General features: G+C 33.0%; 2 protein-coding genes across 4 annotated transcripts in view; one reads left to right on the top strand and one right to left on the bottom strand.

Annotated features, from left to right (window-relative positions):
* LOC139486852 (alpha-1,3-mannosyl-glycoprotein 4-beta-N-acetylglucosaminyltransferase B-like) overlaps positions 1–27,500 on the bottom strand; it is a 66,069-nt gene extending 38,569 nt beyond the window's left edge. The window contains exons 1-5 of one of the 3 annotated variants that reach the window (XM_071271920.1): positions 27,392–27,500; positions 20,622–20,739; positions 18,754–18,916; positions 10,929–11,116; positions 6,949–7,082 (exon numbers count right to left, since the gene is read on the bottom strand). In XM_071271920.1, coding sequence (XP_071128021.1) covers positions 6,949–7,082; positions 10,929–11,116; positions 18,754–18,916; positions 20,622–20,709 — 573 coding nt within the window. In that variant the 5' untranslated portion in view covers positions 20,710–20,739; positions 27,392–27,500. Of the gene's footprint in view, positions 1–6,948; positions 7,083–10,928; positions 11,117–18,753; positions 18,917–20,000; positions 20,186–20,621; positions 20,740–27,364 lie in introns of those variants that run through there. The other 2 variants (XM_071271921.1, XM_071271922.1) reach the window with 2 other exon arrangements.
* Positions 27,501–27,587: 87 nt separating this feature from the next.
* Positions 27,588–27,990, top strand: part of LOC139486849 (ATP-dependent DNA helicase Q5-like) — a 74,764-nt gene continuing 74,361 nt past the window's right edge. The window contains exon 1 of the mRNA XM_071271911.1: positions 27,588–27,782. Coding sequence (XP_071128012.1) covers positions 27,674–27,782 — 109 coding nt within the window. The 5' untranslated portion in view covers positions 27,588–27,673. The remainder of the gene's footprint in view (positions 27,783–27,990) is intronic.

The raw sequence follows: 27,990 nt of genomic DNA, 5'->3' as shown, positions 1-27,990 counted from the left end.
TCTTGCAAAAGATGATTTAGCTGACAGTCTTGCAAAATTCGAAGATTTTGAAGATTTTCAAAGGGGTCCTAATCAATCAATTCAAGATTATGTAGAAACATTTGATGCTAAATATCGAAAAATCGAAAAGAAAAACATGAAGTTGCCCTCTGAAATATTGGCATTTAAATTACTGAGAAGAGCAAAAATTACAAAAGAAGAAAAAATGTTAGTCCTTACAGGCATGAATTATGAAAACAAACCAACATTGTATGATGAAGCAAAGAGATCTCTAAAGAAATTTAAGGGTGAAATGTGTGATTCGGACAAAATTTCTGCCTCAATAAGTAGCATTAAACTTGAACCTGCTTTTTTGGCTGAGAATGAAGAAGCCCTCATGGCAGCAGGGTATTCTAGAAATAGACAAAAACCATTTCAATATAATGGTAAGGGGGACTTTTCAAGAGGTAGAGGCAATTTTTATAGAGGATTTAATAAAAGTCAACGGGGTGGACAAACAAATTGGACAAAAGGAGGCAGCTCTACAGTAAAGAAGAGTATAAATCCAAAAGGTTCAGACGGCACATTATTGACATGTAGTTCTTGTGGATCTTTTCGACATATGATGGCAAACTGTCCACATAGCTGGGAGAATATGCAGGAGAGAGTAAATATAACAGAGGAAGAAGAAGTAGTCATGTTTACAGGGAATGTGCGTGAGGATATCACTCGTCTTGGGATAGATGCACGAAACTGTGCTGTTCTTGATAGTGCATGTAGTAGCACGGTTTGTGGACAATTATGGATGAGAAGTTATGTTGACTCTTTAAATGAAACAGATAAAGCGAAGATTTTTAAGGAGGATGGCAACAAGGTATTTAAATTTGGAGGTGGAACACGGTTAAAATCAATTGGAGAGTATAGTCTGCCAGCAGTTATCGCAGGTAAAGATGTCACAATAAAAACTGATGTTGTAGATTCGGACATACCACTTTTATTGTCTCGAACAGCAATGAAAAAGGCAGGTGTGAAAATGGACCTGGAAAATGATACTGCAGAGATATTTGGTCAACATATATCATTGAATTTAACTTCATCAGGCCACTACTGCATTCCAATAGATAAAACTGAAGAAATTCCAGTCGCAGATGTATGTGCTGTGAGACTTGAAGAGTTAGACTCGAAAAAGAGATATGCAACCTTACTGAAGTTGCACAGACAATTTGCACACCCACCAATGAAGCGTTTAATTGCCCTTTTGAAAGATGCTGGGGTATGGAAAGAGGAATATGAACAAGAATTGTTGACTATAGAGGAACAATGTGAAATTTGTAAGCGATATGCAAAAACCCCACCAAGACCAGTAGTGTCCCTACCTATGGCATCTCAATTTAATGAAAAAGTGGCAATGGACCTAAAACAATGGAATGGACGGTGGATTTTGCACATGATCGACATGTGGTCACGGTACACTGTATCTGTTTTTATTGATAGGAAAAAGACAACAGGTGTTATTGAGAAAATGATGACTAATTGGATCGGAATATTTGGTGTTATGGGAACTATATTAACAGATAATGGCGGTGAGTTCAGCTCAGATGAAATGAGAGAGGTTGCATCAATACTAAATGTTAAAGTTTATACCACAGCTGGTGAAAGTCCTTTCCAAAACGGACTATGTGAGAGAGTCCATGCAATTACTGATACTATGCTTATGAAGCTAGAAGCAGATTATAGACAGGTGAATAATCAGAGCCTTCTTTGTTGGGCAAATATGGCAAGAAATTCTTTACAGATGTGGAATGGTTTCAGTAGTCATCAACTTGTTTTTGGACTTAATCCTAACCTTCCGAACATTTTGAAAGACACTTTGCCCGCTTTAGAAGGAAGAACTTCAAGTGAAGAATTTGCAAAACATTTGAATATTTTACATGATTCTCGAAAAGCTTACATTCAATCAGAATCTGATGAACGCATTAGACGAGCACTACGTGGCAAAATAAGAGCATCAGAGCAGATATTTAATCACGGTGACAGCGTTTTTTATAAGCGAGAGGGAAAAGATCGCTGGCTAGGACCGGGAAAAGTAGTTTTCCAGGATGGAAAAGTAATTTTTGTTCGACATGGAGGAGTATTTGTGAGGGTTTCACCAAACAGATTAACTAAAACTAAAGATATTAATTTTCGAGAACAATATGACAATATTGAAACACCTGATACAAATGAAACAGGCATTCATGAAACTAGATATACCAATAAAAATAATGAAGTTTCCCGTAAAGAAAAGAAGAATTGTTTTTCTGAGTTATTATCAACATCAAAAGAAACAATTCCTCAGATGGAGAACATTCAGGCTAAAATAATCCCTAATCTAAAAGAAAATGACAAAATTCAGTACAAACTGCCTAATTCGAACACATGGACTAAAGCTGCTGTACTTAGTAAAGCAGGAAAAACAACTGGGAAAAATAAACATTGGTATAATGTTCAAGATGATGTTGATGAAGATAAGAAAAGTGTAGATTTAGATAAAGTTGAGTGGGAAAAGGTCACAGGTGACAGTGATGAGAATGAAATTGGTGTAAATATGACAAAGAGTTCCTTTTTAAATGATGAGGAAATTGCTAAACAAACAGAACTTTCAAAACTCCATAATTTTGACACTTATGAAGAATGTGATGACATAGGTCAGAGTGTTCTTTCTACAAGATGGGTTATTACAACGAAAGATAATCAAACAAAAGCAAGACTTGTTGTGCGAGGTTTTGAAGAAGAATTTTCTATGCAAAGAGACAGTCCAACAGTAGGAAAAGGAATGATTAAAATATTCCTTTCAATTACTGCTAGCATGAATTGGATCGTTAAAACAACGGATATAAAGTCAGCTTTTCTTCAAGGGAAGTTATAAGTTAGAGATGTTTTTCTGAAGCCCCCAAAAGAAAGCAATTCTGAGAAAGGAAAAATATGGAGATTAAAGCACTGTTTGTATGGACTTAAAGATGGAGCTAGACAATTCTATTTAAGTGTAAGGGAAGAACTTCTAAGTTTGGGATGTAAACAATGTAATCTGGACCCGGCAGTGTTTGTCAAACATACTGACCAACGTTTAAGTGGAATAATTTGTTGTCATGTAGATGACTTTCTTCATTCTGGGGATGAAAATTTTAAGGAAGTTATGAGAAAACTGCGGACAAGATTTGTTGCTGGAAAAATTGAAGAGAAAACATTTTCATATGTAGGATTTCAAATTCATCAGGACAAAAAAGGCATAATTCTGGATCATTCTGCATATATGGAGAAAATAGATAATACAACTATAGAACCATCAAGAGCTGCTATGAAACAGGATGTACTTAATACAAGTGAGCAAACCTTGTACAGGAAGTTAATTGGCCAAATAAATTGGGCTGTTCAAGTTTCAAGACCTGATATGGCTTTTGAAATGATAGACATGAGTACTAAACTGAAAGAAGGGACAGTGGCACATTTGATAAGAGCAATCAAAGCAAGTAATAGACTAAAGGAAATTAAATCAATAGTTTCATTTCCAAAAATGAATAAAGATATAAAAGAATGGAAAATTATCGTTTTAACAGACGCCTCTCTGGGAAATATTAGTAATGGAACTGGAAGTACAGAGTCTCATGTAATTTGGATAGTTGATAATGACAGTAATAGCTGTCCGATAAGTTGGCAAGCAAACAAAATCAAACGTGTAGTAAGATCAACAATTGCAGCAGAAGCCTTAAGCTTACAAGATGGGTTAGAGTCTAGTTTTTATCACCGTCGAATAATTGAAGACATTTTAGGATTAAAACATAAGACTATACCAATTGAAGCTTACATTGACAATAAAAGTGTAGTTGAAGCTGTTTATTCGACTAAACTTGTAGATGACAAGCGTTTAAGAATTGACATTGCAGCAGTAGCTGAATCATTGGCATCAAAAGAAGTAGATAATATTAAATGGTGTCCAGGAGACAAACAATTAGCAAACTGCATGACAAAGTTTGGAGCTTCATCTTATGAACTTTTGCAAGTTATTCAAACAGGAAAAATGTTGAAGGACTTTGTTTAAAATTGTGAAATAACTCATAACATTTTATCATTTTATGTTTGTCACATGGGGCAGAATAATCCCCTAGATCTGAGGGTAGTCTAAACCCTGTGACGATCTTGTAATTTTGATTTAGCAACTTTTATGTTTTCTAACGGGGCAGAATAATCCCCTAAGATCTGAGGGTAGTCTAAACCCTGTGAAGATCTTGTAATTGTATAAAACAAAAGAAAGTAGAGGGAATGTTAATCTAATGTCATTTGGACTATATAAAGAGAGATAACTCAATATTATGTTTGAACACTAACTGGTTTCCTGTTGAAGTTATCCTCTTCCTGTTAATGGTGAATTGTGTAACATGTGCTAATAATTATTAAAGTATTAAAACTTATTGATGTCCTTCTGAGTGCATTAACACTCTATGGGCAAAAGAAATCAGGGCGAACAGACCCAGGGGGAACATGTAATCAGGGCGACCGACACGTATGCATACTACCATATCTACTTTAAAACATTTTGTTACAAGTAAACAAATAATGTTTTTGTAAGATGAGATGAAATCTTATAATTTACAGAAATAAAAGGGTTGATATTAATACATTTAAACTTTAGAAATTATACACTGGCAATAGTGAGTTTTTTCAAACCTAACTAATATAAATGATGCAGATGCTAAGATAATGTGCAAACATTAGGGTCAAGATATGGCACAGAAGAAATTGTAAAGCACAGAAAAGGATATGGTAACACTCCTGGTAAATTTTCAGCCCCCAATATAGGTCTTCAGAAAACTTGAAAGTCATTTTCCACCAAAAACTTAATATTGTCCAATTAACTTTAAAAAATGTGGTCAAGTCCGATGATTGCAAGAAATACATGTACACCTAATAATTATTTTATAAACCAAATACAGCTTACCTACATGTATTACTTTAAGTACTTTGAAACACAGATCAAACACAAACCTTAACATAAGCCAATCAATCATGAAAATGAGGTCAAGGCCAGATGATGCTGGCTAGTCAGACATGTACAACTTACCATCAAATATACACCAGTAAAGGATTGACTGAAATCAAATGCCTAACCAAAGTGACACAGGACCATTTACTTTTTTTTATCTTCCTCACCTCTGCTATAGATACAATAATAAGACAATCCCTTTTCTCCTGTGCAATCAGACCATTAACTAATGTTCTTACCTCTGCTATGAACACAATTAAAAGACAATCCCTTTTCTCCTGTTCAGTCAGACCTATAACTAAGGTCCTTACCTCTGCTATGAATACAATAATATGACAATCTCTTTTCTCCTGTGAAGTCAGACCATTAACTAAGGTCCTTACCTCTTCTATAAACACAATAATAAGACAATCCCTTTTCTCCTGCGAAGTCAGACCATTAACTAAAGTCCTTACCACTGCTATGAATACAATAATCAGATAATCCCTTTTCTCCTGCGAAGTCAGACCATTAACTAATGTTCTTACCTCTGCTATGAATACAATAATAAGACAATCCCTTTTCCCTGTGAAGTCAGACCTATAACTAATGTCCTTACCTCTGCTATAAATACAATAATAAGACAATCCTTTTCCCTGTGTAGTCAGACCATTAACTAAAGTCCTTACCTCTGCTATGAATACAATAATAAGACAATCCCTTTTCCCTGTGTAGTCAGACCATTAACTAAAGTCCTTACCTCTGCTATGAATACAATAATAAGACAATCCCTTTTCCCTGTACAGTCAGACCATTAACTAAAGTCCTTACCTCTGCTATGAATACAATAATAAGACAATCCCTTTTCCCTGTGAAGTCAGACCTATAACTAATGTCCTTACCTCTGCTATAAATACAATAATAAGACAATCCCTTTTCCCTGTGTAGTCAGACCATTAACTAAAGTCCTTACCTCTGCTATGAATACAATAATAAGACAATCCCTTTTCCCTGTGCAGTCAGACCATTAACTAAAGTCCTTACCTCTGCTAAGAATACAATAATAAGACAATCCCTTTTCCCTGTGAAGTCAGACCATTAACTAATGTCCTTACCTCTGCTATGAATACAATAATAAGACAATCCCTTTTCCCTGTGTAGTCAGACCATTAACTAAAGTCCTTACCTCTGCTATGAATACAATAATAAGACAATCCCTTTTCCCTGTGAAGTCAGACCATTAACTAAAGTCCTTACCTCTGCAAAGAATACAATAATAAGACAATCCCTTTTCCCTGTGTAGTCAGACCATTAACTAAGGTCCTTGCCTCTGCTATGAATACAATAATAAGACAATCCCTTTTCCCTGTGAAGTCAGACCATTAACTAATGTCCTTACCTCTGCTATGAATACAATAATAAGATAATCCCTTTTCCCTGTGAAGTCAGACCATTAACTAATGTCCTTACCTCTGCTATGAATACAATAATAAGACAATCCCTTTTCCCTGTGTAGTCAGACCATTAACTAAAGTCCTTACCTCTGCTATGAATACAATAATAAGACAATCCCTTTTCCCTGTACAGTCAGACCATTAACTAAAGTCCTTACCTCTGCTAAGAATACAATAATAAGACAATCCCTTTTCCCTGTGTAGTCAGACCATTAACTAAAGTCCTTACCTCTGCTATGAATACAATAATAAGACAATCCCTTTTCCCTGTGAAGTCAGACCATTAACTAAAGTCCTTACCTCTGCTATGAATACAATAATAAGACAATCCCTTTTCTCCTGTGCAGTCAGACCATTAACTAAAGTCCTTACCTCTGCTAAGAATACAATAATAAGACAAATCCTTTTTCCCTGTACAGTCAGACCATTAACTAAAGTCCTTACCTCTGCAATGAATACAATAATAAGACAATCCCTTTTCTCCTGCGAAGTCAGACCATTAACTAATGTCCTTACCTCTGCTATGAATACAATAATAAGACAATCCCTTTTCTCCTGTGCAGTCAGACCATTAACTAAAGACTTCAGTGTATTACTGAGGTAACTGATTTTTTCTCTTTTGATTGTTGGTATGCCAATAACAATGGAAGCTGAAATTAAAGAAAAGTATAAGTAAAACTTAATGAATAAAAGGAATGAGTGCTGTTACCAGTAAAAATAAATAACAAGATTAAAAACTTTTATCATTTCTATCTACATTGCACCTCCAAATTTATCATCTCTTAATACTTTTGAAAGTGAAAAGTAAAATTGTTTTTTTTTTATATAATTAGGGATAGTAACTGATAGTTCATACCATAATAGTAAATGAAGAACAATCTTTTTCTGTGGTCTGTTGACAAATAACCATTTCTAATCTGTCTAATATTATCTTTAGCCAAGAATGGAATAAAGTAACAAACTAACACAATTTTACCAGTTTTATTTTATTCTGAAGTACATGTGATCTAAGAAAACGTGGGAATACAAATAAAAGTAAGAGTATTGCTGAGAAAAATTTCTGAAATAAATAGAGAATGTGTCCAAAGACACAGATGATGCCCCCACTATAGTGTGTGATAACATTGTGTGAGGGAATTCGACGTTACATGTACCACTGTTCACTCCAGTGCAATTTATGACAATACCACTGCATCAATCAGAATTATTTTTTTTGCAGTGTTTTAAGAAATGATTTTGCTTTGTTGTCGCGTATTATTTGTGAAACATTCAATGTTTTAAAAAGGCGAATTTTCTTTAGAAAGTCAATGATTATGTTGACTTTTGAAGGCCAAACTTTCTACAGCCTTAAATACGGTAATGAAAGATCCAAAAACTATACCAATAAATAACGACATGATTATGAAATTATAACAAATCTATATTGGTTAACAAATGTTTACTCGTTATTGCAAAATAATGAACTTAATATATCTGACATTTTCTCCCTACCCAGTTTACCCCTATACATTTTTATGATGTGGACTGGTCATTGTTATTGAATAGTAGGCAATTTGATTGGATTAAGTTGTTATTACTACTAATTAGTTTACCTTCAAACTTGTTTATGCTTTTCATACATGACTATTGATTAATTAGAACGTGCATGAATGTGACTGGTAACTAAAATTACCTTCAAACTGGACACTGAACGAGTCAATATTATGTTTTATCAATGAAAGTTAAGGTATGAAAGGTAAGAATTGCCACTTATTCGATTTTCACAAAATTTTCGGAATATACAGTTGGAAAGGTTATTTTTTAAAAGCCTATTGTGAAGGGTAAAGAGAAAGTTTACAAATAATACGTTTTGTTCCATTAAACAAGTCATTTTCGTAAGAGAAATACCGAAATATATTTTACGCAAGACTACGGCAGGTAAAATTATTATTTATCATAATAAAAAAAAGCATTTTTCAGTCTCATTGGAATATGTTGATTACAATTAATCCCAAACTTAAGAAGTAAGTAACTAAAGTCAAAATATGTCCGATCTGCCTATTTCTGCACATCAAAAGTCAATACGATCGTTTTAAAGTCAATTTCGTCTACCTCACAAAATCTTGTTAGGCACTATAGCATATAACATTATAAAGGGACATAACTCCAGAACTGTAAAAGTGAAGCTGCCAAAACTTGAACTTAAACTGAGTTTAGTGGTAATAAGTACTTTATATACATTTCATTAAATTTAATTGAGACAAACTTAAGTTAGGAGAACAGAAACAAACAAAAAAAACTCAGCAATTTTTCCATTTACATAGGGGCATAACCCTAGAATGGTAATAAAAGTGATTTGTTGTAAGCACTGAATGGTAAAGATTGATTTAATTTATCATTGGTTGTAGTTGATTCAACTACCATTCTGGACAAAGAAAGATTACTCCAGTTTTCAAAGACGATTTTAAAACGCTTTTATTGTAGTTGATTCAACTATAATCATGGGCAAAGGAAGATAACTCCAATTTAAAAAACTAGAGGCTCTAAAGAGCCTGTGTCGCTCACCTTGGTCTATGTGAATATCAAACAATAGACACAGATGGATTCATGACAATATTGTGTTTTGGTGATGGTGATGTGTTTGTAGATCTTACTTTACTAAACATTCTTGCTGCTTACAATTATCTCTATCTATAACAGTACTTTCTGTGGAAAATGTTATTGAAAATCTTCAAATTTTAAGAAAATTGTTAAAAATTGACTATGAAGGGCAATAACTCCTTAGGGGGTCAATTGACTATTTTGGTCATACTGACTTATTTTTAGTTCTTACTTTGCTGTACATTATTGCTGTTTACAGTTTATCTCTATCTATAATAATATTCAAGATAACAACCAAAAACTGCAAAATTTCCTTAAAATTACCAATTCAGGGGCAGCAACCCCATAACGGGTGGTCCGATTCATCTAAAAATTTCAGGGCAGATAGATCTTGACCTAATAAACAATTTTACCACATGGCAGATTGCTCTAAATGCTTTGGTTTTTGAGTTATAAGCCAAAAACTGCATTTTACCCCTATGTTCTATTTTTAGCCATGGCGGCCATCTTGGTTGGTTGGGCGGGGCACCGGACACATTTTTTAAACTAGATACCCCAATGATGATTATGGCCAAGTTTGGTTAAATTTGACCCAGTAGTTTCAGAGGAGAAAATTTTTCTAAAAGATTACTAAGATTTACGAAAAATGGTTAAAAATTGACTATAAAGGGCAATAACTCCTAAAGTGGTCAACTGACCATTTTGATCATGTTGACTTATTTGTAGATCTTACTTTGCTGAACATTATTGCTGTTTACAGTTTATCTCTATCTATAATAATATTCAAGATAATAACCAAAAACAGCAAAATTTCCTTAAAATTACCATTTCAGGGGCAGCAACCCAACAACGAAATGTCCCATTCAACTGAAAATTTCAGGGCAGATAGATCTTGACCTAATGAACAATATTACCCCCATGTCAGATTTGCTCTAAATGCTTTGGTTTTTGAGTTATAAGCCAAAAACTGCATTTTACCCCTATGTTCTATTTTTAGCCATGGCGGCCATCTTGGTTGGTTGGCCGGGTCACCGGACACATTTTTTAAACTAGATACCCAAATGATGATTGTGGCCAAGTTTGGTTAAATTTGGCCCAGTAGTTTCAGAGGAGAAGATTTTTGTAAAAGTTAACGCAGGACGACGACGACGGACGACGACGGACGCCAAGTGATGAGAAAAGCTCACTTGGCCCTTTGGGCCAGGTGAGCTAAAAATGACTGATTTACATAATTGAAATTTTTCAGCAATTTTTCCATTTGTAAAGTGCATAACTCTAGAACAGTAAAAGAGACAGCACCAAAATTCAAACTTGATCTGTATATTGTAGTAATAAGCATTGTGTGCAAGCTTCATAACATTTGGTTGAGGCAACCAAAATTTTAGCACTTTTTCCATTTGAAAAGGGGCATAACTCTAGAACGGTTGAAGTGATACCACTTAAATTTAAATCTGATCTGTATTAAGTGGTATTAAGCATTGAGTATAAGTTTAGTTGAGGCAAACTAAAGTAAGAGAACGGAAAACAACTTTGGTACGTACGTACAAGCGGACAAGGGTAATGGCAGGGGCATAATAAAAATATCAAATCAAAGGTTTATATATCATTCACACATAGTAACAATCTTCAAGAAGATTTTATTACCTTACTACTAAGTAAGTCTATAGCAGTAATAACTAATACTAACTAGTTGCTGTAGTTGGGCTATACACATTGAAAATGTCAGACATTTCATTACCTTTATCTAACAGTAAGAATGAATTATGACTGCTATAGTTCTGACTAAAAACATTCAGAAAATACCACAAATTATTTGTAAACAATAAGAATTTAGCCTAAGATTTCTGGGAAATCCTGTTTTCCTACCACAGCTATATTTTTAAAATAATTTTTGACATTTTGGGAAATCTTCTTACCTCCAAATTTATTTTTTGATAGATGATACTTTGGTTTCAGACTTTCTGGATGCCCAGTAAGATGTGGAAGGTATGTAAAGATGCTTGGTAGATGTAAACTGGTTCCTGACTGGTTTTCTTCTGTTATATTATGTAAATGACCTCTGAAAAGCTCTTGGAGTTCAGAAGACATATAGTCAGATTGAGATCTAAATGAAAATACAGAAAATGAAAGCTATAGAATTACATGAAATTCTTATACATGGTAAATCAGACTTTGGCATGATTAAAACATTTCATTGTAAATCATAACAGCTTAAGGAAATGTACCACTCCTTTATAGGAAATTTCAGAATATATATGTGAGTTTGATGTTTTCTAGAGTCTATTAAAGTACACAAGCAATAAATAAGTTTCTTCGTGCAGCACAGCAAAAAGTACAATTCTACATTCAGATCTATACCAAAATATTTCACATCTTTTATCTGTATCTAGTCATTGCATAAGGTGATGTTTTTCTCTGACTGTTTATGACATCTTTACCCTAAATCCAATGGATGTTGGATGTGCCCTGATTTATATTTCAGTCTACGATGCATGATTTTTTTCATGAGTTGTTACTGGCTTTGAACTAGCTATCAGTAACTGCAAACATGTACTCTCAGATCCGTCCTAAGTGTCTTCCTGTTGTGTGCAAGTATAAGTACCCGTCCACATCCAATCTGTGTTTTTGTTTCTATTGGTAATACATCTCATGAGTTAAGCATTTTTCAACTGATTTTTATATTTTTTTCTTATGTTGTAATGGTATTATGCAACAGTGTCTATATATAGCTAACATTAGGGGGAGGGTTTGGCGCCAACAAACTAGTTTTATCCCACCACATTCAGTAGGTGCCAGTTCCAAGTCAGGGGCCTGTAATTCAGTGGTTGTCGTTTGTTGCTTTGTAACAATAAAATTGAGAATGGAAATGGGGAATGTGCCAAAGAGACAACAACCCGACCATAGAAAAAAACAACAGCAGAAGGTCACCAACAGGTCTTCAATGTAGCGAGAAATTCCCGCAACCCGGAGGCGTCCTTCAACTGGCCCCTAAACAAATATATACTAGTTCAGTGATAATGAACGCCATACTAATTTCCAAATTGTACACAAGAAACTAAAATTAAAATAATACAAGACTAACAAAGGCCAGAGGCTCCTGACTTGGGACAGGCGCAAAAATGTGGCAGGGTTAAACATGTTTGTGAGATCTCAACCCTCCACCTATACCTCTAGCCAATGTAGAAAAGTAAACGCATAACAATACGCACATTAAAATTCAGTTCAAGAGAAGTCCGAGTCTGATATCAGAAGATGTAACCAAAGAAAATAAACAAAATGACAATAATACATAAATAACAACAGACTACTAGCAGTTAACTGACATGCCAGCTCCAGACTTCAATTAAACTGACTGAAGATTATGATTTCATCATATGAACATCAGGCACAATCCTTCCCGTTAGGGGTTTAGTATCATACCATTATAACATATATGAGAAGAACATAACCCGTGTCATGACAACAACTGGTTTTTGAATAAATGTGTTTAGTTCCGATGCAAAGACCCTATAAGTGAATCAATATTAACGCCAAAATATGCAATCTTTAATGACCTGACAACAGTATCGTAACTATATCCCTTCTTAATAAGTCTATTCAAAGGTTTTGTTAGTTTATGAGGTGAATACTGACACCTTTGTGCTTTATAAAGAATATTTCCATAAAAAATTGGATGTGAAATACCTGAACGTATAAGAAGTCTGCATGTTGAGCTATATTTACGAATGATGTCCTTATACCGATGATAAAATTTAGTAACTGTTTTGACTAGTTTGTGATATTGAAAACCCTGGTGTAATAATTTTTCAGTAATACATAAATTTCTCTCGTTAAAATCTAAATTTATTTTTCATTCATCATTTTATACATTAATTAGGTTGTTAGTTTTCTAGTTTTCAAGTTTCGCATTGTCATCTTGGGGCTTTTTATATATATATAGCTGACTATGTGTTATGGGCTTTTCTCATTGTTGAAGGCTGTAGGGTGATCATTAGTTGTAAATTTCTGTGTCATTTGGTCTCTTGTGGAGAGTTGTCAATCATATCACATCTTCTGATTTTTATATTCACAAGAATAAATATCTAAACCTTGAAGATGCAGACGATATTTTGAGTCCAGATACACAAAGTAGTCCATCAACGTATAATTTCAATTTTTAAAGCTTTCTCCAGCACAAAAATTATAACAAATTCAAGATGGAACTTATGTTCATTAATATGCTTGACATGGTAATTTGATCTATTTCATAATACTGTAAATTCAGAAATGTTTGTCTTGTTTTAATGTTGTGAAAGATGCAACAATATGTCTTGCAAAAAAACTCTCAATTTAAAAATTTAATAGCATTGTTTGTACACAACATTCACTAAAATAGCAATAAAATAATGTACATAGCCTTGCATTTTGTCTTTTGTTGAACCAACACAAAAATAAATGTGCACACAAATTTCTTAATTTTAGAGTATCATATAAATGTGGATTTGTTTACCCTATAGTCTGTTATTTTGCTTTGACAATGTTAGAGCTCTACGTCTAAAAGTAATAATTATCAAAAACCTATATACAAGTATGTGACAATACCATTGAATTAACTAGTCTCCAATGAGCAACGCTGAGCCTGAATATCTTAGTTGGACCCTAGGGAACTATTACCAGTAAGACCAAGAAATTCTTCTCTGTTTTATAAAAAAATCTGTTGCAGATTTCTGTGATGTAAACTTTTTAATCTCGTCTTGCTAATCATTTTTTCTTCATTACAGTTTGTCTCTCATTTAAAATTTTCAAGACGATGTATTAGCCCAAAACCCTATAATGAACAAGCATTCTTAGAAAAAATGCAGAAACCTGAATATATGAGTGAATTTTCTAAGTACCATAACTCTGCACATAATCAGCAAACCAGAACAAAATTTGAACTTGATCTGTAACATGTCATAATCATGAAATAAAACAATTTGTTTTATCATGTCACAATACACCAAACATCAAATCAATACATGTATCTTCAAGCCATAATTCCTCTTTGACTTCATCAATGTTCATCAGTAAGGAACTTATAAAATCAAAATTCAGGTCAATAATGAGAATAAGTAGTTGGTTTAAGATTTCTGTTATATTGTCTATATGTAGGTCTGGATTTGATTTAAAAGTGACACAACCCATATTTTAACATTATCTGTGTTTCGTGCACGTGGTAATAACTAAATAATCATTGTCTATAAGTTTTATATCATTTGGTTGAGGCAAACTAAAATTAGAGAACACAAACTAATTTTTAGAAATACATACATGCATAGGTATGGAATGACATAAAGTGGGACAGACTGTTCAACACTTAATTAATGACATGATTTTAAGAGTTGGCATCATCAATTGAAGATTTGACAGTCACAAATGCAGTTTTACAGGTGACCCTTTAAAAATTAGCGGAGCGAAACGAAACTTAAGTTTGACCTATAACTCATCATGGTTAACTCACATACCAAAAATCAGCCCAATATCTGAAGGTGTTTAGAAAAAGAGTCAGTATAACTGTGATTTTCAACAATTTCTCAAGTTCCAAAGCCCGTAATTTCGGCAAAAATTAGCGGAGCAGAACGAAACTTAAACTTGATCTGTAACTCATCATGGTTAACTCACATACTAAAAATCAGCCCAATATCTGAAAGGGTTAAGAAAAAAAGTCTGTATAACTGTGATTTTCAACAATTTCTCAAAGTCCAAAGCCCGTAATTTCGACAAAAATTAGTGGAGCGGAATAAAACTTTAACTTGATCTGTAACTCATTATAGTTAACTCACATACCAAAAATCAGCCCCATATCTGAAGCCGTTTAGAAAAAAAGTCTGTATAACTGTGATTTTCAACAATTTCTCAAAGTCCAAAGCCCGTAATTTCGACAAAAATTAGTGGAGGGGAATGAAACTTCAACTTGATCTGTAACTCATCATGGTTAACTCACATATCAAAAATCAGCCCAACATCTGAAGTCTTTTTGAAAAAAAGTCTGTATAACTGTGATTTTCAACAATTTTTCAGTCAAAAGCCCGTAATTTCGGCAAAAATTAGTGGGGCGGAACGAAACTTGATCTGTAACTCATCATGGTTAACTCACATACCAAAAATCAGCCCAATATCTGAAGGCATTTAGAAAAAAACTCTGTATAATGGTTTGTTGCAGAATGACGGAATGACGGAATTACGGAATTTCGGGATTTCAAAATGACGGACAAGGGTAAAACTATATGGCACGGTCAACTTCGTTGCAGGGCCATAAAAATAACAGTTAGGTAATTCCAAAATGTCCCCATGTCACACTCAAAATTTATAAAGCTCTTGAATGTATTCTTTCAATGCATTACTGTGGATTCATTTTTTTTTATGGTGATAGTTTTCGTGGATTGCTGAAAACTTGCATATTTGTGGATATATGATTTCACGGTTTTGCCAATCTCTGCATACAAAGCCTATTGAAAATATGTAATGCATTGAACATTTGAATTCGTGGTTCACCTGTATCCACAAACCCAAACTAGAGGCTCTAAAGAGCCTGTGTCGCTCACCTTGGTATATGTGAATATTAAACAAAAGAAACAGATAGATTCATGACAAAATTGTGTTTCGGTGATGTTGATGTGTTTGTACATCTTACTTTACTGAACATTCTTGCTGCTTACAATTATCTCTATCTATAATGAACTTGGCCCAGTAGTTTCAGTGGTAAATGTTAGTAAAAATTTACAAATTTTATGAAAATTGTTAAAAATTGACTATAAAGGACAATAACTCCTTAGGGGGTCAATTTAACATTTCAGTCATGTTGACTTATTTGTAAATCATACTTTTCTGAACATTATTGCTGTTTACAGGTTATCTCTATCTATAATAGTATTCAAGATAATAACCAAAAACAGCAAAATTTCCTTAAAATTACCAATTCAGGGGCAGCAACCCAACAATGTGTTGTCCGATTCATCTGAAAATTAAAGGGCAGATAGAGATTGACCTGATAATCAATTTAAACCCAGTCAGATTTGCTTTAAATGCTTTGGTTTTTGAGTTATAAGCCAAAAACTGCATTTTACCCCTATGTTCTATTTTTAGCCAAGGTGGCCATCTTGGTTGGTTGACCCGGTCACCGAACACATTTTTTTAAACTAGATACCCCAATGATGATTGTGGCCAAGTTTGGTATAATTTGGCCTGGTAGTTTCAGAGGAGAAGATTTTTGTAAAAGTTAACGACGACAGACGCAGGACGCCGACGCCGGACGCCAGACGATGGGAAAAGCTCACTTGGTCCTTTGGGCCAGGTGAGCTAAAAAAAGGTATCCTACGAATAGTAATGAATCCACAGTATCAGCCAACAAAGAACATGGCAAATGTGAATTGTAGATTTATGATATTTATATCTTATAAACCAGATGCTCCGCAGGGCGTAGCTTTATACGACCGCAGAGGTTGAACCCTGAACGGTTAGGGCAAGTATGGACACAACATTCAAGCTGGATTCAGCTCTAAATTTGGATTGTGATTAAATAGTTGACACAGCATAGGTTTCTGACACAGAATGAATGTGTTCTAATGAACTTAAAATTTTTGTTTCTCTTAGAGCAATTCACTATGCTGTTGAATATTAATCCTCTCAAAAAAATGTTTGAAGAAATTTTCTTTTTTATTTATGAAATTTCAAATGAGAAAAATTGAACCCAATTTTTTTAATCACATCCCCCTTTCCCTTATTCCAAAACTAATCTCAATTAAAATTTCTAATGGAGTTTGCAACAATAACTACTCATTTAAATACATCATAAAATATTAAGATGTAAAAAAACTGCTTGTTATCACTGAATGGTAAAGATTATTTTAATTTATCAGTTATGTAGTAAAAAGTGAATATACATTGTATATTGTATATAACAAAGATTTAAGTTGATTCTGGACAAAGAAAGATAACTCCAATTAAAAAAAAATCTTGCTATTGCACAATATTTTGCAATTAGATATTTCTTGCTTACTATTCTGGACAAAGAAAGATAACTATAATTAATTTTTTTTTTGATATTTCACAATATTGTGCAATTAGATATTTCTTGCCATTGCGCAATACTGTGCAATTGAAAAGACTTGCTATTGCACAATACTTAATATAATAATTTTAGATCCTGATTTGGACCAACTTGAAAACTGGGCCCATAATAAAAAATCTAAGTACATTTTTGAATTCAGCATATCAAAGAACTTCAAGATTTCAATTTTATGTTAAAATCAGACTAAGTTTAATTTTGGACCCTTTGGACTTTAGTGTAGACCAATTTGAAAACAGGACCAAAAATGAAGAATCTACATACACAGTTAGATTTGGTATATCAAAGAACCCCATTTATTCAATTTTTGATGAAATCAAACAACGTTTAATTTTGGACCCCGATTTGGACCAACTTGAAAACTGGGCCAATAATCAAGAATCTAAGTACATTTTTAGATTCAGCATATCAAAGAACCTAACTGATTCATTTTTTGTCAAAATCAAACTAAGTTTAATTTTGGACCCTTTGGACCTTAATGTAGACCAATTTGAAAACGGGACCAAAAGTTAAGAATCTACATACACAGTCATGACAGTTAGATTCAGCATATCAAAGAACCCCAATTATTCAATTTTGATGAAATCAAACAAAAGTTTAATTTTGGACCCTTTGGGCCCCTTATTATGTTGGGACCAAAACTCCCAAAATCAAACCCAACCTTTCTTTTATGGTCATAAACCTTGTGTTTAAATTTCATAGATTTCTATTTACTTATACTAACGTTATGGTGCGAAAACCAAGAAAAATGCTTATTTGGGTCCCTTTTTGGCCCCTAATTCCTAAACTGTTGGGACCTAAACTCCCAAAATCAATACCAACCTTCCTTTTGTAGTCAATAACATTGTGTTTAAATTTCATTGATTTCTATTTACTTAAACTAATGTTATTGTGCGAAAACCAAGAATAATGCTTATTTGGGCCCTTTTTTGGCCCCTAATTCCTAAACTGTTGAGACCAAAACTCCCAAAATCAATCCCAACCGTTCTTTTGTGGTCATAAACCTTGTGTCAAAATTTCATAGATTTCTATTAACTTAAACTAAAGTTATAGTGCGAAAACCAAGAAAATGCTTATTTGGGCCCTTTTTGGCCCCTAATTCCTAAAATGTTGGGACCAAAACTCCCAAAATCAATACCAACCTTCCTTTTGTGGTCATAAACCTTGTGTTAAAATTTCATAGATTTCCATTCACTTTTACTAAAGTTAGAGTGCGAAAACTAAAAGTATTCGGACGCCGGACGACGACGACGACGCCGACGCCGACGCCGACGCCAACGTGATAGCAATATACGACGAAAATTTTTTCAAAATTTGCGGTCGTATAAAAAGAAGATGTGGTATGATTGCCAATGAGACAACTGTCCATAAGAGACCAAAAATGACACAGACATTAACAACTATAGGTAAATTTATGGCCTTCAACAATGATCAAAGTCCATACTGCATAGTCAGCTATAAATGGCCCCGATATGACAATGTAAAACAATTCAAACGAGAAAACTAAGGGCCTTATTTATTTTTTTTTTTTTTATGAAAAACAAATATATAACACATAAACAAATGACAACCACTGAATTACAGGCTCCTGACTTGGGACAAGCACATATTAATCTATTTTAAACAACATTTGTTTGTTAGTTAGGATTGGTTACCTGTTAACAGTAGAATTCTGTGAGACCATTTGTAGAAAGTAATTGAACTGATTTCTTAGTTTATTTAGATTATCTTGTCTTTCTCTGTTTAATGTATCTGACATCTCCAACTTGTCTTGTAGTTCAGCAAATCTGACCTGAAGTACATGATCATAGTTCCTGTCTGAAAAAAAATATATATTATATTGAAACTGCAATTTACAAGAAAATCTTGATTCAACTAGGAAAGTATGCAACATCGAAATCATTACCAACAGTAGCTAAATTTGAAGTTTATATGTGTTTTGTAGTATTATGCATTATGTATAAGTTTCATAATATTTGCCTGAGGCAAAATTAAGTTAGAGAACAAAATAAAAATTCTGCAATTTGTCCATTGGTAAAGGGGCATAACTCTAGAACAGTAAAAGTGAGGCCACCAAAATTCCAACTTGATCTATGTTTTGTGGTAATAAGCAATTGCAAATAAGTTTCATAAAATTATTTGAGGCAAACAAAATTAAGTTAGAGAACAGAAATAAATATTTCAGCAATGTTTCCATTTATAAAGGTACATCACTCTAGAACAGTAAAAATGAGGCCACCAATATTCAAACTTGATCTGTGTTTTGTGGTAATAATCATTGTGTACAAGTTTCATAACATTTGGTTGAGACAAATCTATAGTTAAAGAACAGAAAGAAAAAATCAGCTTTTGTTCCTTTATAAAGGAGCATTACTCTACACCAGTAAAAGTGAGGACACCAATATTCAATCTCGATATGTGTTTTGTGTTGTTATAAGCATTGTGTACAAGTTTCTTAACATTTGCATGAGGCTAACTAAAGTTAAAAAACAGAAACGAAATTCAACAATTTTCCAATATTTAAGGAGCATAACTCTAACAAAGGTAAAAGTGATGCTACTTAAATTCAAACCTGATCTGTATTTTGTAGTAATAAGCATTGTGTATAAGTTTCATAACAATTGGTTGACGCAAACTATGACTAAAGTTAAAGAACGCAAACCAATTATGGGCTGTACGGACAGACGTATGTACAGATGCATGACAAGGGCAAAAACTTAATTCCACCTTCGCTACTTAGAAATGCCAATGCTACAGCGGGAGCATAAAAAAAAGATCATATACTATTTTTTGTTTTATTTTGTAGCTAGTGCCTGTTAAAGCATGTTAAGGCCATTTTGATGTAAATTGTAGGTAGTTCTCAACTTTCTACATTGTTCTAAATATTTTGATTCTACTATACCCTGTCAGATTTTTAGATTTTCTTTCTCTTCAGCAGTTTTTATACTAATAGACAAAATAAGCATCTTCTTCTAATGCAGAATGATGGATTGATAGTGGCATTCTATTCATATAGGGTCTCAAAGTTATCTGTTACAAGATAATAATCTGTTATTGTAACTGGATAATCAGTACATGCAGTAGGACCTGTTAATTATGTATTTTCTGCATTATCTATAGATACACTTACTAATTGTCATGAATTGATTTCTCATTTCTGCTGATACACATAATTAATCTAGATTCAACAAATGCAAGTTCCATTGGAGCTATTGGTTTTAGGGACCTCTATGTTAGTATTTTCTTTCTATCAATAATTACTCAAAACTAGATTTTTTTTTAAAGTTTATGAATAATGACAACAAAAGAAGATACTGATTTTGGGAACAGCTCACTTGACCCACAGGTTCAAGTGGGTTTAAAAAAAGATTATACAGGTATTGCTTCTTTACCAAAATATAAATTTGTAAGGTACATGCATTTGTAAAATTTAAAGAACTAGAACAAATTTTTCATTTCATACATTTTCAGATTGTTACTACAAATGTACGTACTTCTTGAAAAAAATAATATGACAACTTACCTTCCTTAGAAAACAAAGCTAGCCAAAATACTGTGCACAACACTAGACCAACTGTAATCAGTATACTCCTCGGTCTTGCCCTCATCATCAAATCTATGTTTACACTCACATACTTTTACTGCAGAAACAAATATTACAAAAATACTTTATTTGAATAAATGTTCATTTCTGAAAAGCGGATATTATATTGGGTGCGTCTAAACACTGCTAAGGAGTCCTTAGTGCACTAAGGACTTATAACATGCCACTAAGGACTAGATGGGGTGCTGTTACATGTAATTTCTTTTCATATTATGGTAGATATTGATATTTAATGCATACATTTCAAATTTTATGGAAAAATAATCATAAATTAACGAGATATTCAACATTACATTTGTATTTAGACATGTGCACGTTTTTCTTTGATATGCCGAAAATCAATGAACCGTTTGACACGTGTAAAATTACACACTGATGACACGGGAATCCTACTATCTGTTGTGTTTAATCGACAAGTTTGGTTAAGTTGGATTGTTGTTGAAATTTCATTAATATTTTTTTTTCAGAATGAAGAAGTGTTTTCTCAAGTGTATTTTGTGTTTATTTCTTGTAAATAATAACTTTGTCATCAGAGCAATATATCTAATGTCGGTTTTTTATTTGATGTTCTGACTGAAATATATATTTTTTTAAATATCTAAATTCACATTTATATATATATATTGAAAGCAAGTGTTGAAGTTTGGATAACTGGCAGAGAGGTTTGTTGCTTTTTCATTAAACTCATCTTGATCTTGGGCAGTGATAAGTCCGGTAGAACCGAAAATTGAATCTAATATTTCGTAGCATATTCCATAACTTTCGTAATTTTTTAGTGAAACCATTTGTATATACACACTTCTTTGTCGAAATTAAAATAAAAACAAACACAGTCACTTATAAATATATCTATTCCTTTTGTCTTTGTTTCTCTTACTTAAATTAAACATTTTAACAAGCTGACCACACTCTAACTTATTAGTCATTTAGTTGGCACACATCAAATTGACAAAGTCAGCAAATAGCGTTGTCGGGGGAAATAAATAAAACAAAAAACTAAATTATTTGTCCTTTTTATCATTTAAAACAACACATTTAATTATAAATATTAAGCATAAATCTTGTCGATACAATTGTTTATTTCTTAAAATAAAAAGATTATGATTGTTTAATCTGCTGTTATATTATTTGGCACGTGTCATTTGGTTCATTGATTTTTGGCATATCAAAGAAAAACGGCCACATGCCTAAATAATGTTGAATATCTTGTTTATTTATGATTATCTTTCTATAAAATTTGAAATTTATGCATTAAATATCGATCTCTAACATAATATGTAAAAATAATACACATAACAGCACTCCTTCTAGTCCTTAATGGCATTGCATAGTCCTTAGTGCTCTAAGGAGTCCTTAGCAGTGTATATAGACGTACCGCATTATATTTGAATGTAGGACAGAAAGTAACAGGAAAAAAAAGACACAGACAAAAAGTCACAGGACAAAAAGTCACAATTCAGTTTTGAGATTATTTTTCTTCAAACAAGAAAACATTAACTTTAAAACAAAATTTTTATTTTTTCTTAAAGTATTACATATAAACCATATATGTAAATTCACCTTGTAATTAAAAATCGGTACGTCTAAACACTGCTAAGGACTCCTTAGTGCACTAAGGACTATACAATGTCACTAAGGACTAGAAGGAGTGTTGTTCATTTATTTCCCGACAAAGTTATTTCCAAGGTACACGACTTTGATGTGCGCCAAAAAATAAGTTAGAGTGTGGTCAGCTTAGTAAAATGTTTATTCAAGAGACACGAAAACAAAAGGAATAGATATATATTTATAAGTATTTTTTTTTAATTTTAATTTCGACAAAGATGCGTGTATATACAAATGGTTTCACTAAAAAATTACGATGGAATTGAGAGAAAAAAATCATGTGGCGTCCTTGGGGTTTATCAAAGAGAAAGAAGTTGAAAAATTTAAAAATCATTTCCCGATTTTTAGTCAGATTACAGTGGCGGATCCAGAGGGGGGTGTAGAGACACCCTACCCTCCCTCTGCTTTTTTTTTTTTTGTAAAATGATTAATCAGAAAAGACTTCATGAACTTTGCCATTTCCCGTGTATTTAATTTTTAGGTGACATTTCTTTACTTATAAAGATGTTTTTCGCTGGTATTTATTGAGTATGTCTAAGTCATGTGATTCGCTATGGTGGAGTTGACCAGTGCGTCACTCAGTCATTTTGAAATATAAATTACAGTAACACATTGCTTAGGCTGAGGATGACAACCATGATACCTTCAAGGCGACACAGGATTGAGCAAAAATGTATAGTAGTGACTTCTATTTCACAATTCAATCAAACAGAAAGTAATACTATATTACACGCTCATGAAAAAAAATCCACAGCAATATTATTTACCTACGAAAACATGTTTTACCCCAAAGTGGGTCTCATTGGGGTCTTAGCGTGACGCGGGATTGCCTATTTTTTGTAAGCTTGACACATGAAAGTCAAATTATTGTGTCGGGGAATACGGGAAATGAGGTCTAGCGGGACCCGGGAAATGACAATAAAACAGTTGAACGGCAAACGATTTAATGGCTTCTAAGTTCAAGACATTGGTCACGTGATAAAAGGTCAGAGTTTACGATTTTTTGGTAAACGTGCATGCCTCGTGGTTTTTGGACTCGTATCGTCTTATTTGTACTCGTACATTAATAAAAACCAAAGTGTTCAATTCTAGATTGAATAAGCTTTCTTATTTTATATAATTATAATACAAAAGTATTGTTAAAATGTTATAAATTCACGAGTGAAGTGAAACTTTTTTTCTGAAAATTTGCGTAGGTCCACGGAAAATCATTAATAAATCCTTAAATAGGTTTGGTAACGTGTTGAGGGATATAAAATATGAAGTAAAACCGTTTTTTCCTTCTTATATAACAATATCAGATCACAAAAACCCCGGATACGCAATTGTGTCAGTTTATTCGTGGCGAAGCGGAGTTCAAAGGGAGATAACTCGGTACTCGCATCGTAGGATATTGCAAGTTCACAACAGTAAATTTGAGTAAAATGAATGATTGCAGATCTATTTCGAAGAGTTCTTGAATACCTTTCAATATTCCATGTTCCTCTACTGTTGTAACATTAAAATAGTCATGGAAAGGTTGAATATGACATTTTTTTCAAGTTCTTACAGGTTGTTGAACACTTCCAAAGAAGACAATTACCTACATTTTATAACAGACTGACTTTTTCTCTGAAACTTGAACATATTGTATATATATATTCTCAAAAACACCTTTTTGGTAGATAGAAGGATACAAGATGGGTTTATCAGTCATTTGTCAAAAGAACCTGTGTTACAATAGAAGCAGAAGCAGAAGATTACATTTAAACAAAAATATGGAAAAAAAGGAAATATAGTCTTCAAAATTGTGACCATTACCATAGATTGAAAATAAAATCAATCTGCAGTAGCTAGAAGTACATGTACAATTTTTGTTTTATTATAGCTGCTTTAAGATACAATTGCAGATCTCAGGGAGTCTGGTGATTGGAACCTCCTCTTTTTATGGAAGATCAATGCATTTGAATGGGATCATGCATATAATTGGAACCATCCTTTTTATCATTGGTTGAGAATACCACCACTTATGTTTAAAATTTTCTGGATTCACCCTGAGATAAGAAACTACATAAGTTGTACAAGTTCTATTGCTTGCCTTAATCAAGAGAAAAAAAAATTGAACATCCAAAGAACCAGAAAGGGATTTAAAACATAATAATCAACACAAAGATAACTGAACAAAAGCTGTATTGCAATCTGATATCCTGCAGTTATCATAAATCCTATTATATGTAATATTTCAAGTTTTGCTTTATATTTTTTCTTCTTTCTTATATTTGAATTCAACCAACTGTTCTTTCTTATATTTGAATGCAACCAACTGTTAAGTCCTTTCAATTAAATTATTGATTGGATAATAACCTAAGCTGACCAGTAAATAAAATTTAAAAATGCTTTGTTGAATTAAAATAGTGGTATTATGTCATTAGATATACTGAATCAACTTCAAATTTAATCCAAATTCACATTTACCTGCTCTAAAATGCATAGTCAATTGGACTACAAAAATCTGAGACTACTTCAATGTATAACATAGAGATTGTGGTCACCTCCCAAGTTATAGTAGTCTCAGACAAAAACAAAACTGATTTAAATACAGTATGTTCAGAATTTTTTTGAAAAAGGACAACAAAAAGAAATTTATTATTCTGATATCAGAAATAAATTCAAAGAGGAATGTCAGTTCTTTAAATTGAGATAACCAGTTTAATAACATTATTTACTATATAAAAAAAATCATGATATTATCTGGATTTACAATCATTGACTAAGCTTGTCATCCACTCACTTACTTTAAATGCTTTTAAAAGTTAACCTGTCAGTACTAAAATAAAGAAATGTGGTATAAGACAAGATATTTTATTCCAATTAAAGGGCATATGAAGAGCAAAGTAATGTACATGTATTACAATGATTTACATATATGTATATATAATGGAACAATGATGTTGATATTAATCAGATAAATGGAGATAACCAACTCCATTCTTAGATTTTAAACCACAGCCAGATCAGAGCCACACATATATTTGAAAAGGCATATAACAATTATATCTTCAATTAACAGCCAAATATTCCCAAAGGCCCAATTAAAACAATATCTGTACTCTATATATTGATAGTTTTCTGAGTTCAAAACATTTATTTTTCAACACTTTTCAATGCCTCTAGGTTTTCTTGAATGAAAAGCCAATTAGATTTGGCACTTGTGCTTAACTTTTCAATTTTTTTTACAACTTATTATTATATTATCATTAAATTCTTTTCATAAAACTTATAAAGGGGAAACTGACATTTATGGTATAGTTGCCAATGAGATAACATTCTGGAAACTTATCACCAGAGTCCAAGTCTCTGTTAGCAGTGACAGTTAAATTACAAGTCACTTTACATACATCAACAATCAATACATTCCATTGTTTTCAGGCAAATGAGGAAAATACATGTAAGAGTAACATAGCTTTTGCCTTACTACATGCACAAGAGAATATTAGAAATTATAATATAAATAAGTAACTATCAGAGGCAAAAAAGACAGGACTGAGCCACTGGACTTTTAGTAAAGTATGCCCTTACCAATCCTTAGAGGAGCTGCTGTATACTAGAAAAAATGATGTTGATGATTTAACCCTATCAATTATCATTTTAGCATTACATTATTGTCAATTGCTATCTGCTCTATTTGTTCCAACCTGTTATGAGAGTCAAAATGTATACCTAGGGTGGGAATTAAACCCATGTACGTTCATTTACTTTATTGTTCTTTGTGTACATAAAATGTACATGTACATGAAATATATCAAATGCAAAAAATGCTGTAATGTATCATTACACCCTCACCAGTTAAGGACCAAGTAAAGGAAGTCCCTGCACCTACTTAGATGTATTTCCTGGGTAAGATGTATTATATAACTCTTGAAAGTATAACACGATAAAGGTTATTGGTAAGTATATAGTAACATCAACGTGCAATTCAGGTAAACAAACTGTCAAACATAAACAATCTACCACGTGTTTGTCTGCTGTGCTTGAATTCAAAACGACCCATCAGGCTTATTTACACGAATTTTTGCTCAAGCAGACAGTTAAATATGTCCGTTTACCTTATGGGGTCTGTTAAGAATGGATTTGCTGTTATAAATTGTGTATGCATGGAAATATAAGGAAGATAACATTGATTTTTACCGTAACTTTTGAATACACAACATTCCCAAGGTATCCCCACAAAACACATGGCTACTTTGTAACGACGGCTGGTAACGTGTAGCCACTTTCTAACGGCAAATGTGATTGGATGATCTTCAAAGATCAATAATAAAATTCCTAATAAATGATTGGATATGAATTTGTGTCAGATTATAAATAGGTGAAAAAATGTAAACATTGAAATCCGCCATCTTGACGTAGGAAACAAACTAATTTTCAGTCTTGGATTAAAGGACATTGCCCACATTGCCAGCGTATCATGCATAAACAGTCATCTGCAAATATATCTTTCAATTTGTGTTTTACACTTACTTTTCTATGTTTTAGTTAATTTAATGTTTTAATTTACTACAGAATGGGACATCGTTCTCAAAGATGCCGTAGAAAAAATTATAGGTGGCGCTGTTTGTGGGCGTAAACATTTTACATACGGGTTCTTTTTTTGTCGACAAATTGACCTCTATCTGTCAGATTCAGGCGTTTGCCTTCCAACTGAAAAATGAGAATTCCTTACGTACATAGTGTTAGCGGGATAGGGGAATCCGACAAAACAGTAAGCGAGATCCGGGATCGGAACCCCCCCTTCCCCAAACGCCCCAGCCTATTTTAGAATAACATGATAGCTGAATAATGATCCCCAGTCTGTATCAGTTCAACCATGTGTCTATAACTTACAACCATATCATGTTTCAGAGTCGTTATACATGTATAGTTAACAAGTTTTAAAAATATCTATAGATATTTTTTGGTATAGTCGGTATAGGTAGTCGTCGAACACCACCTATTGAGGCTATTCGTTTTGCATATATATAGGTCTCAGGATAGGTTTCATTCGAAAATAATCATATACAAATCAGAAATTACTCAACTTGTCAAATTTTCATCCTGATGCTTACTTTTGATCCTGTGTATTCAAATCATATTGACGTGCTTTCTTTACAACAGTCTAGTCCTTTGGGCAACTTGTTTTTTAACAAATGTTGTTCATTCGGAACCTTTCGGAAGTTATCTTGAGGTAAAAAAAAACGGATAGAAAAGACTTTTTACTATCAATGTCTCATATGCGCTTACTAGAGGGATTCCAAACAGTCTTATTTTGTTGTTCTTAAATTGACATTGACTAAAAATTAAGTCTGCTAAAGCTGCCAAGTCGACAGAAAAGACATAAAGACATATTTATGGATAAAGAGGCGGACAAGACATTATATGAGACACTAAATAATGTGTTTAAACATAAAGATTTTAAATCCAAACTTCAAAAGGAAGCTACTAGATGCATACTAAACGGTGATTATTTAATATGAGGCAGGCATTACCTGTGAATGGGGACGAAGTTTGTTTAAGGTTTATGTGGACCCTATGGCTAAAATGGCCGTATTTTCACCTCAAAATTTATTCTGAATACAGACAAACCTGCGCATCTGTAAACAATTTCAGGTATAGCATGCCCTAGATAAATAAATTTCAAATATGTTTTATGTTTTAGAAAAATAAA

This window comes from Mytilus edulis, chromosome 8 (assembly GCF_963676685.1).
Source record: "Mytilus edulis chromosome 8, xbMytEdul2.2, whole genome shotgun sequence".
Classification (NCBI taxonomy): Eukaryota; Metazoa; Mollusca; class Bivalvia; order Mytilida; family Mytilidae; genus Mytilus; species Mytilus edulis.
Note: the sequence above shows the minus strand (reverse complement) of the source record. Positions and strands in the feature narration are given on the sequence as shown.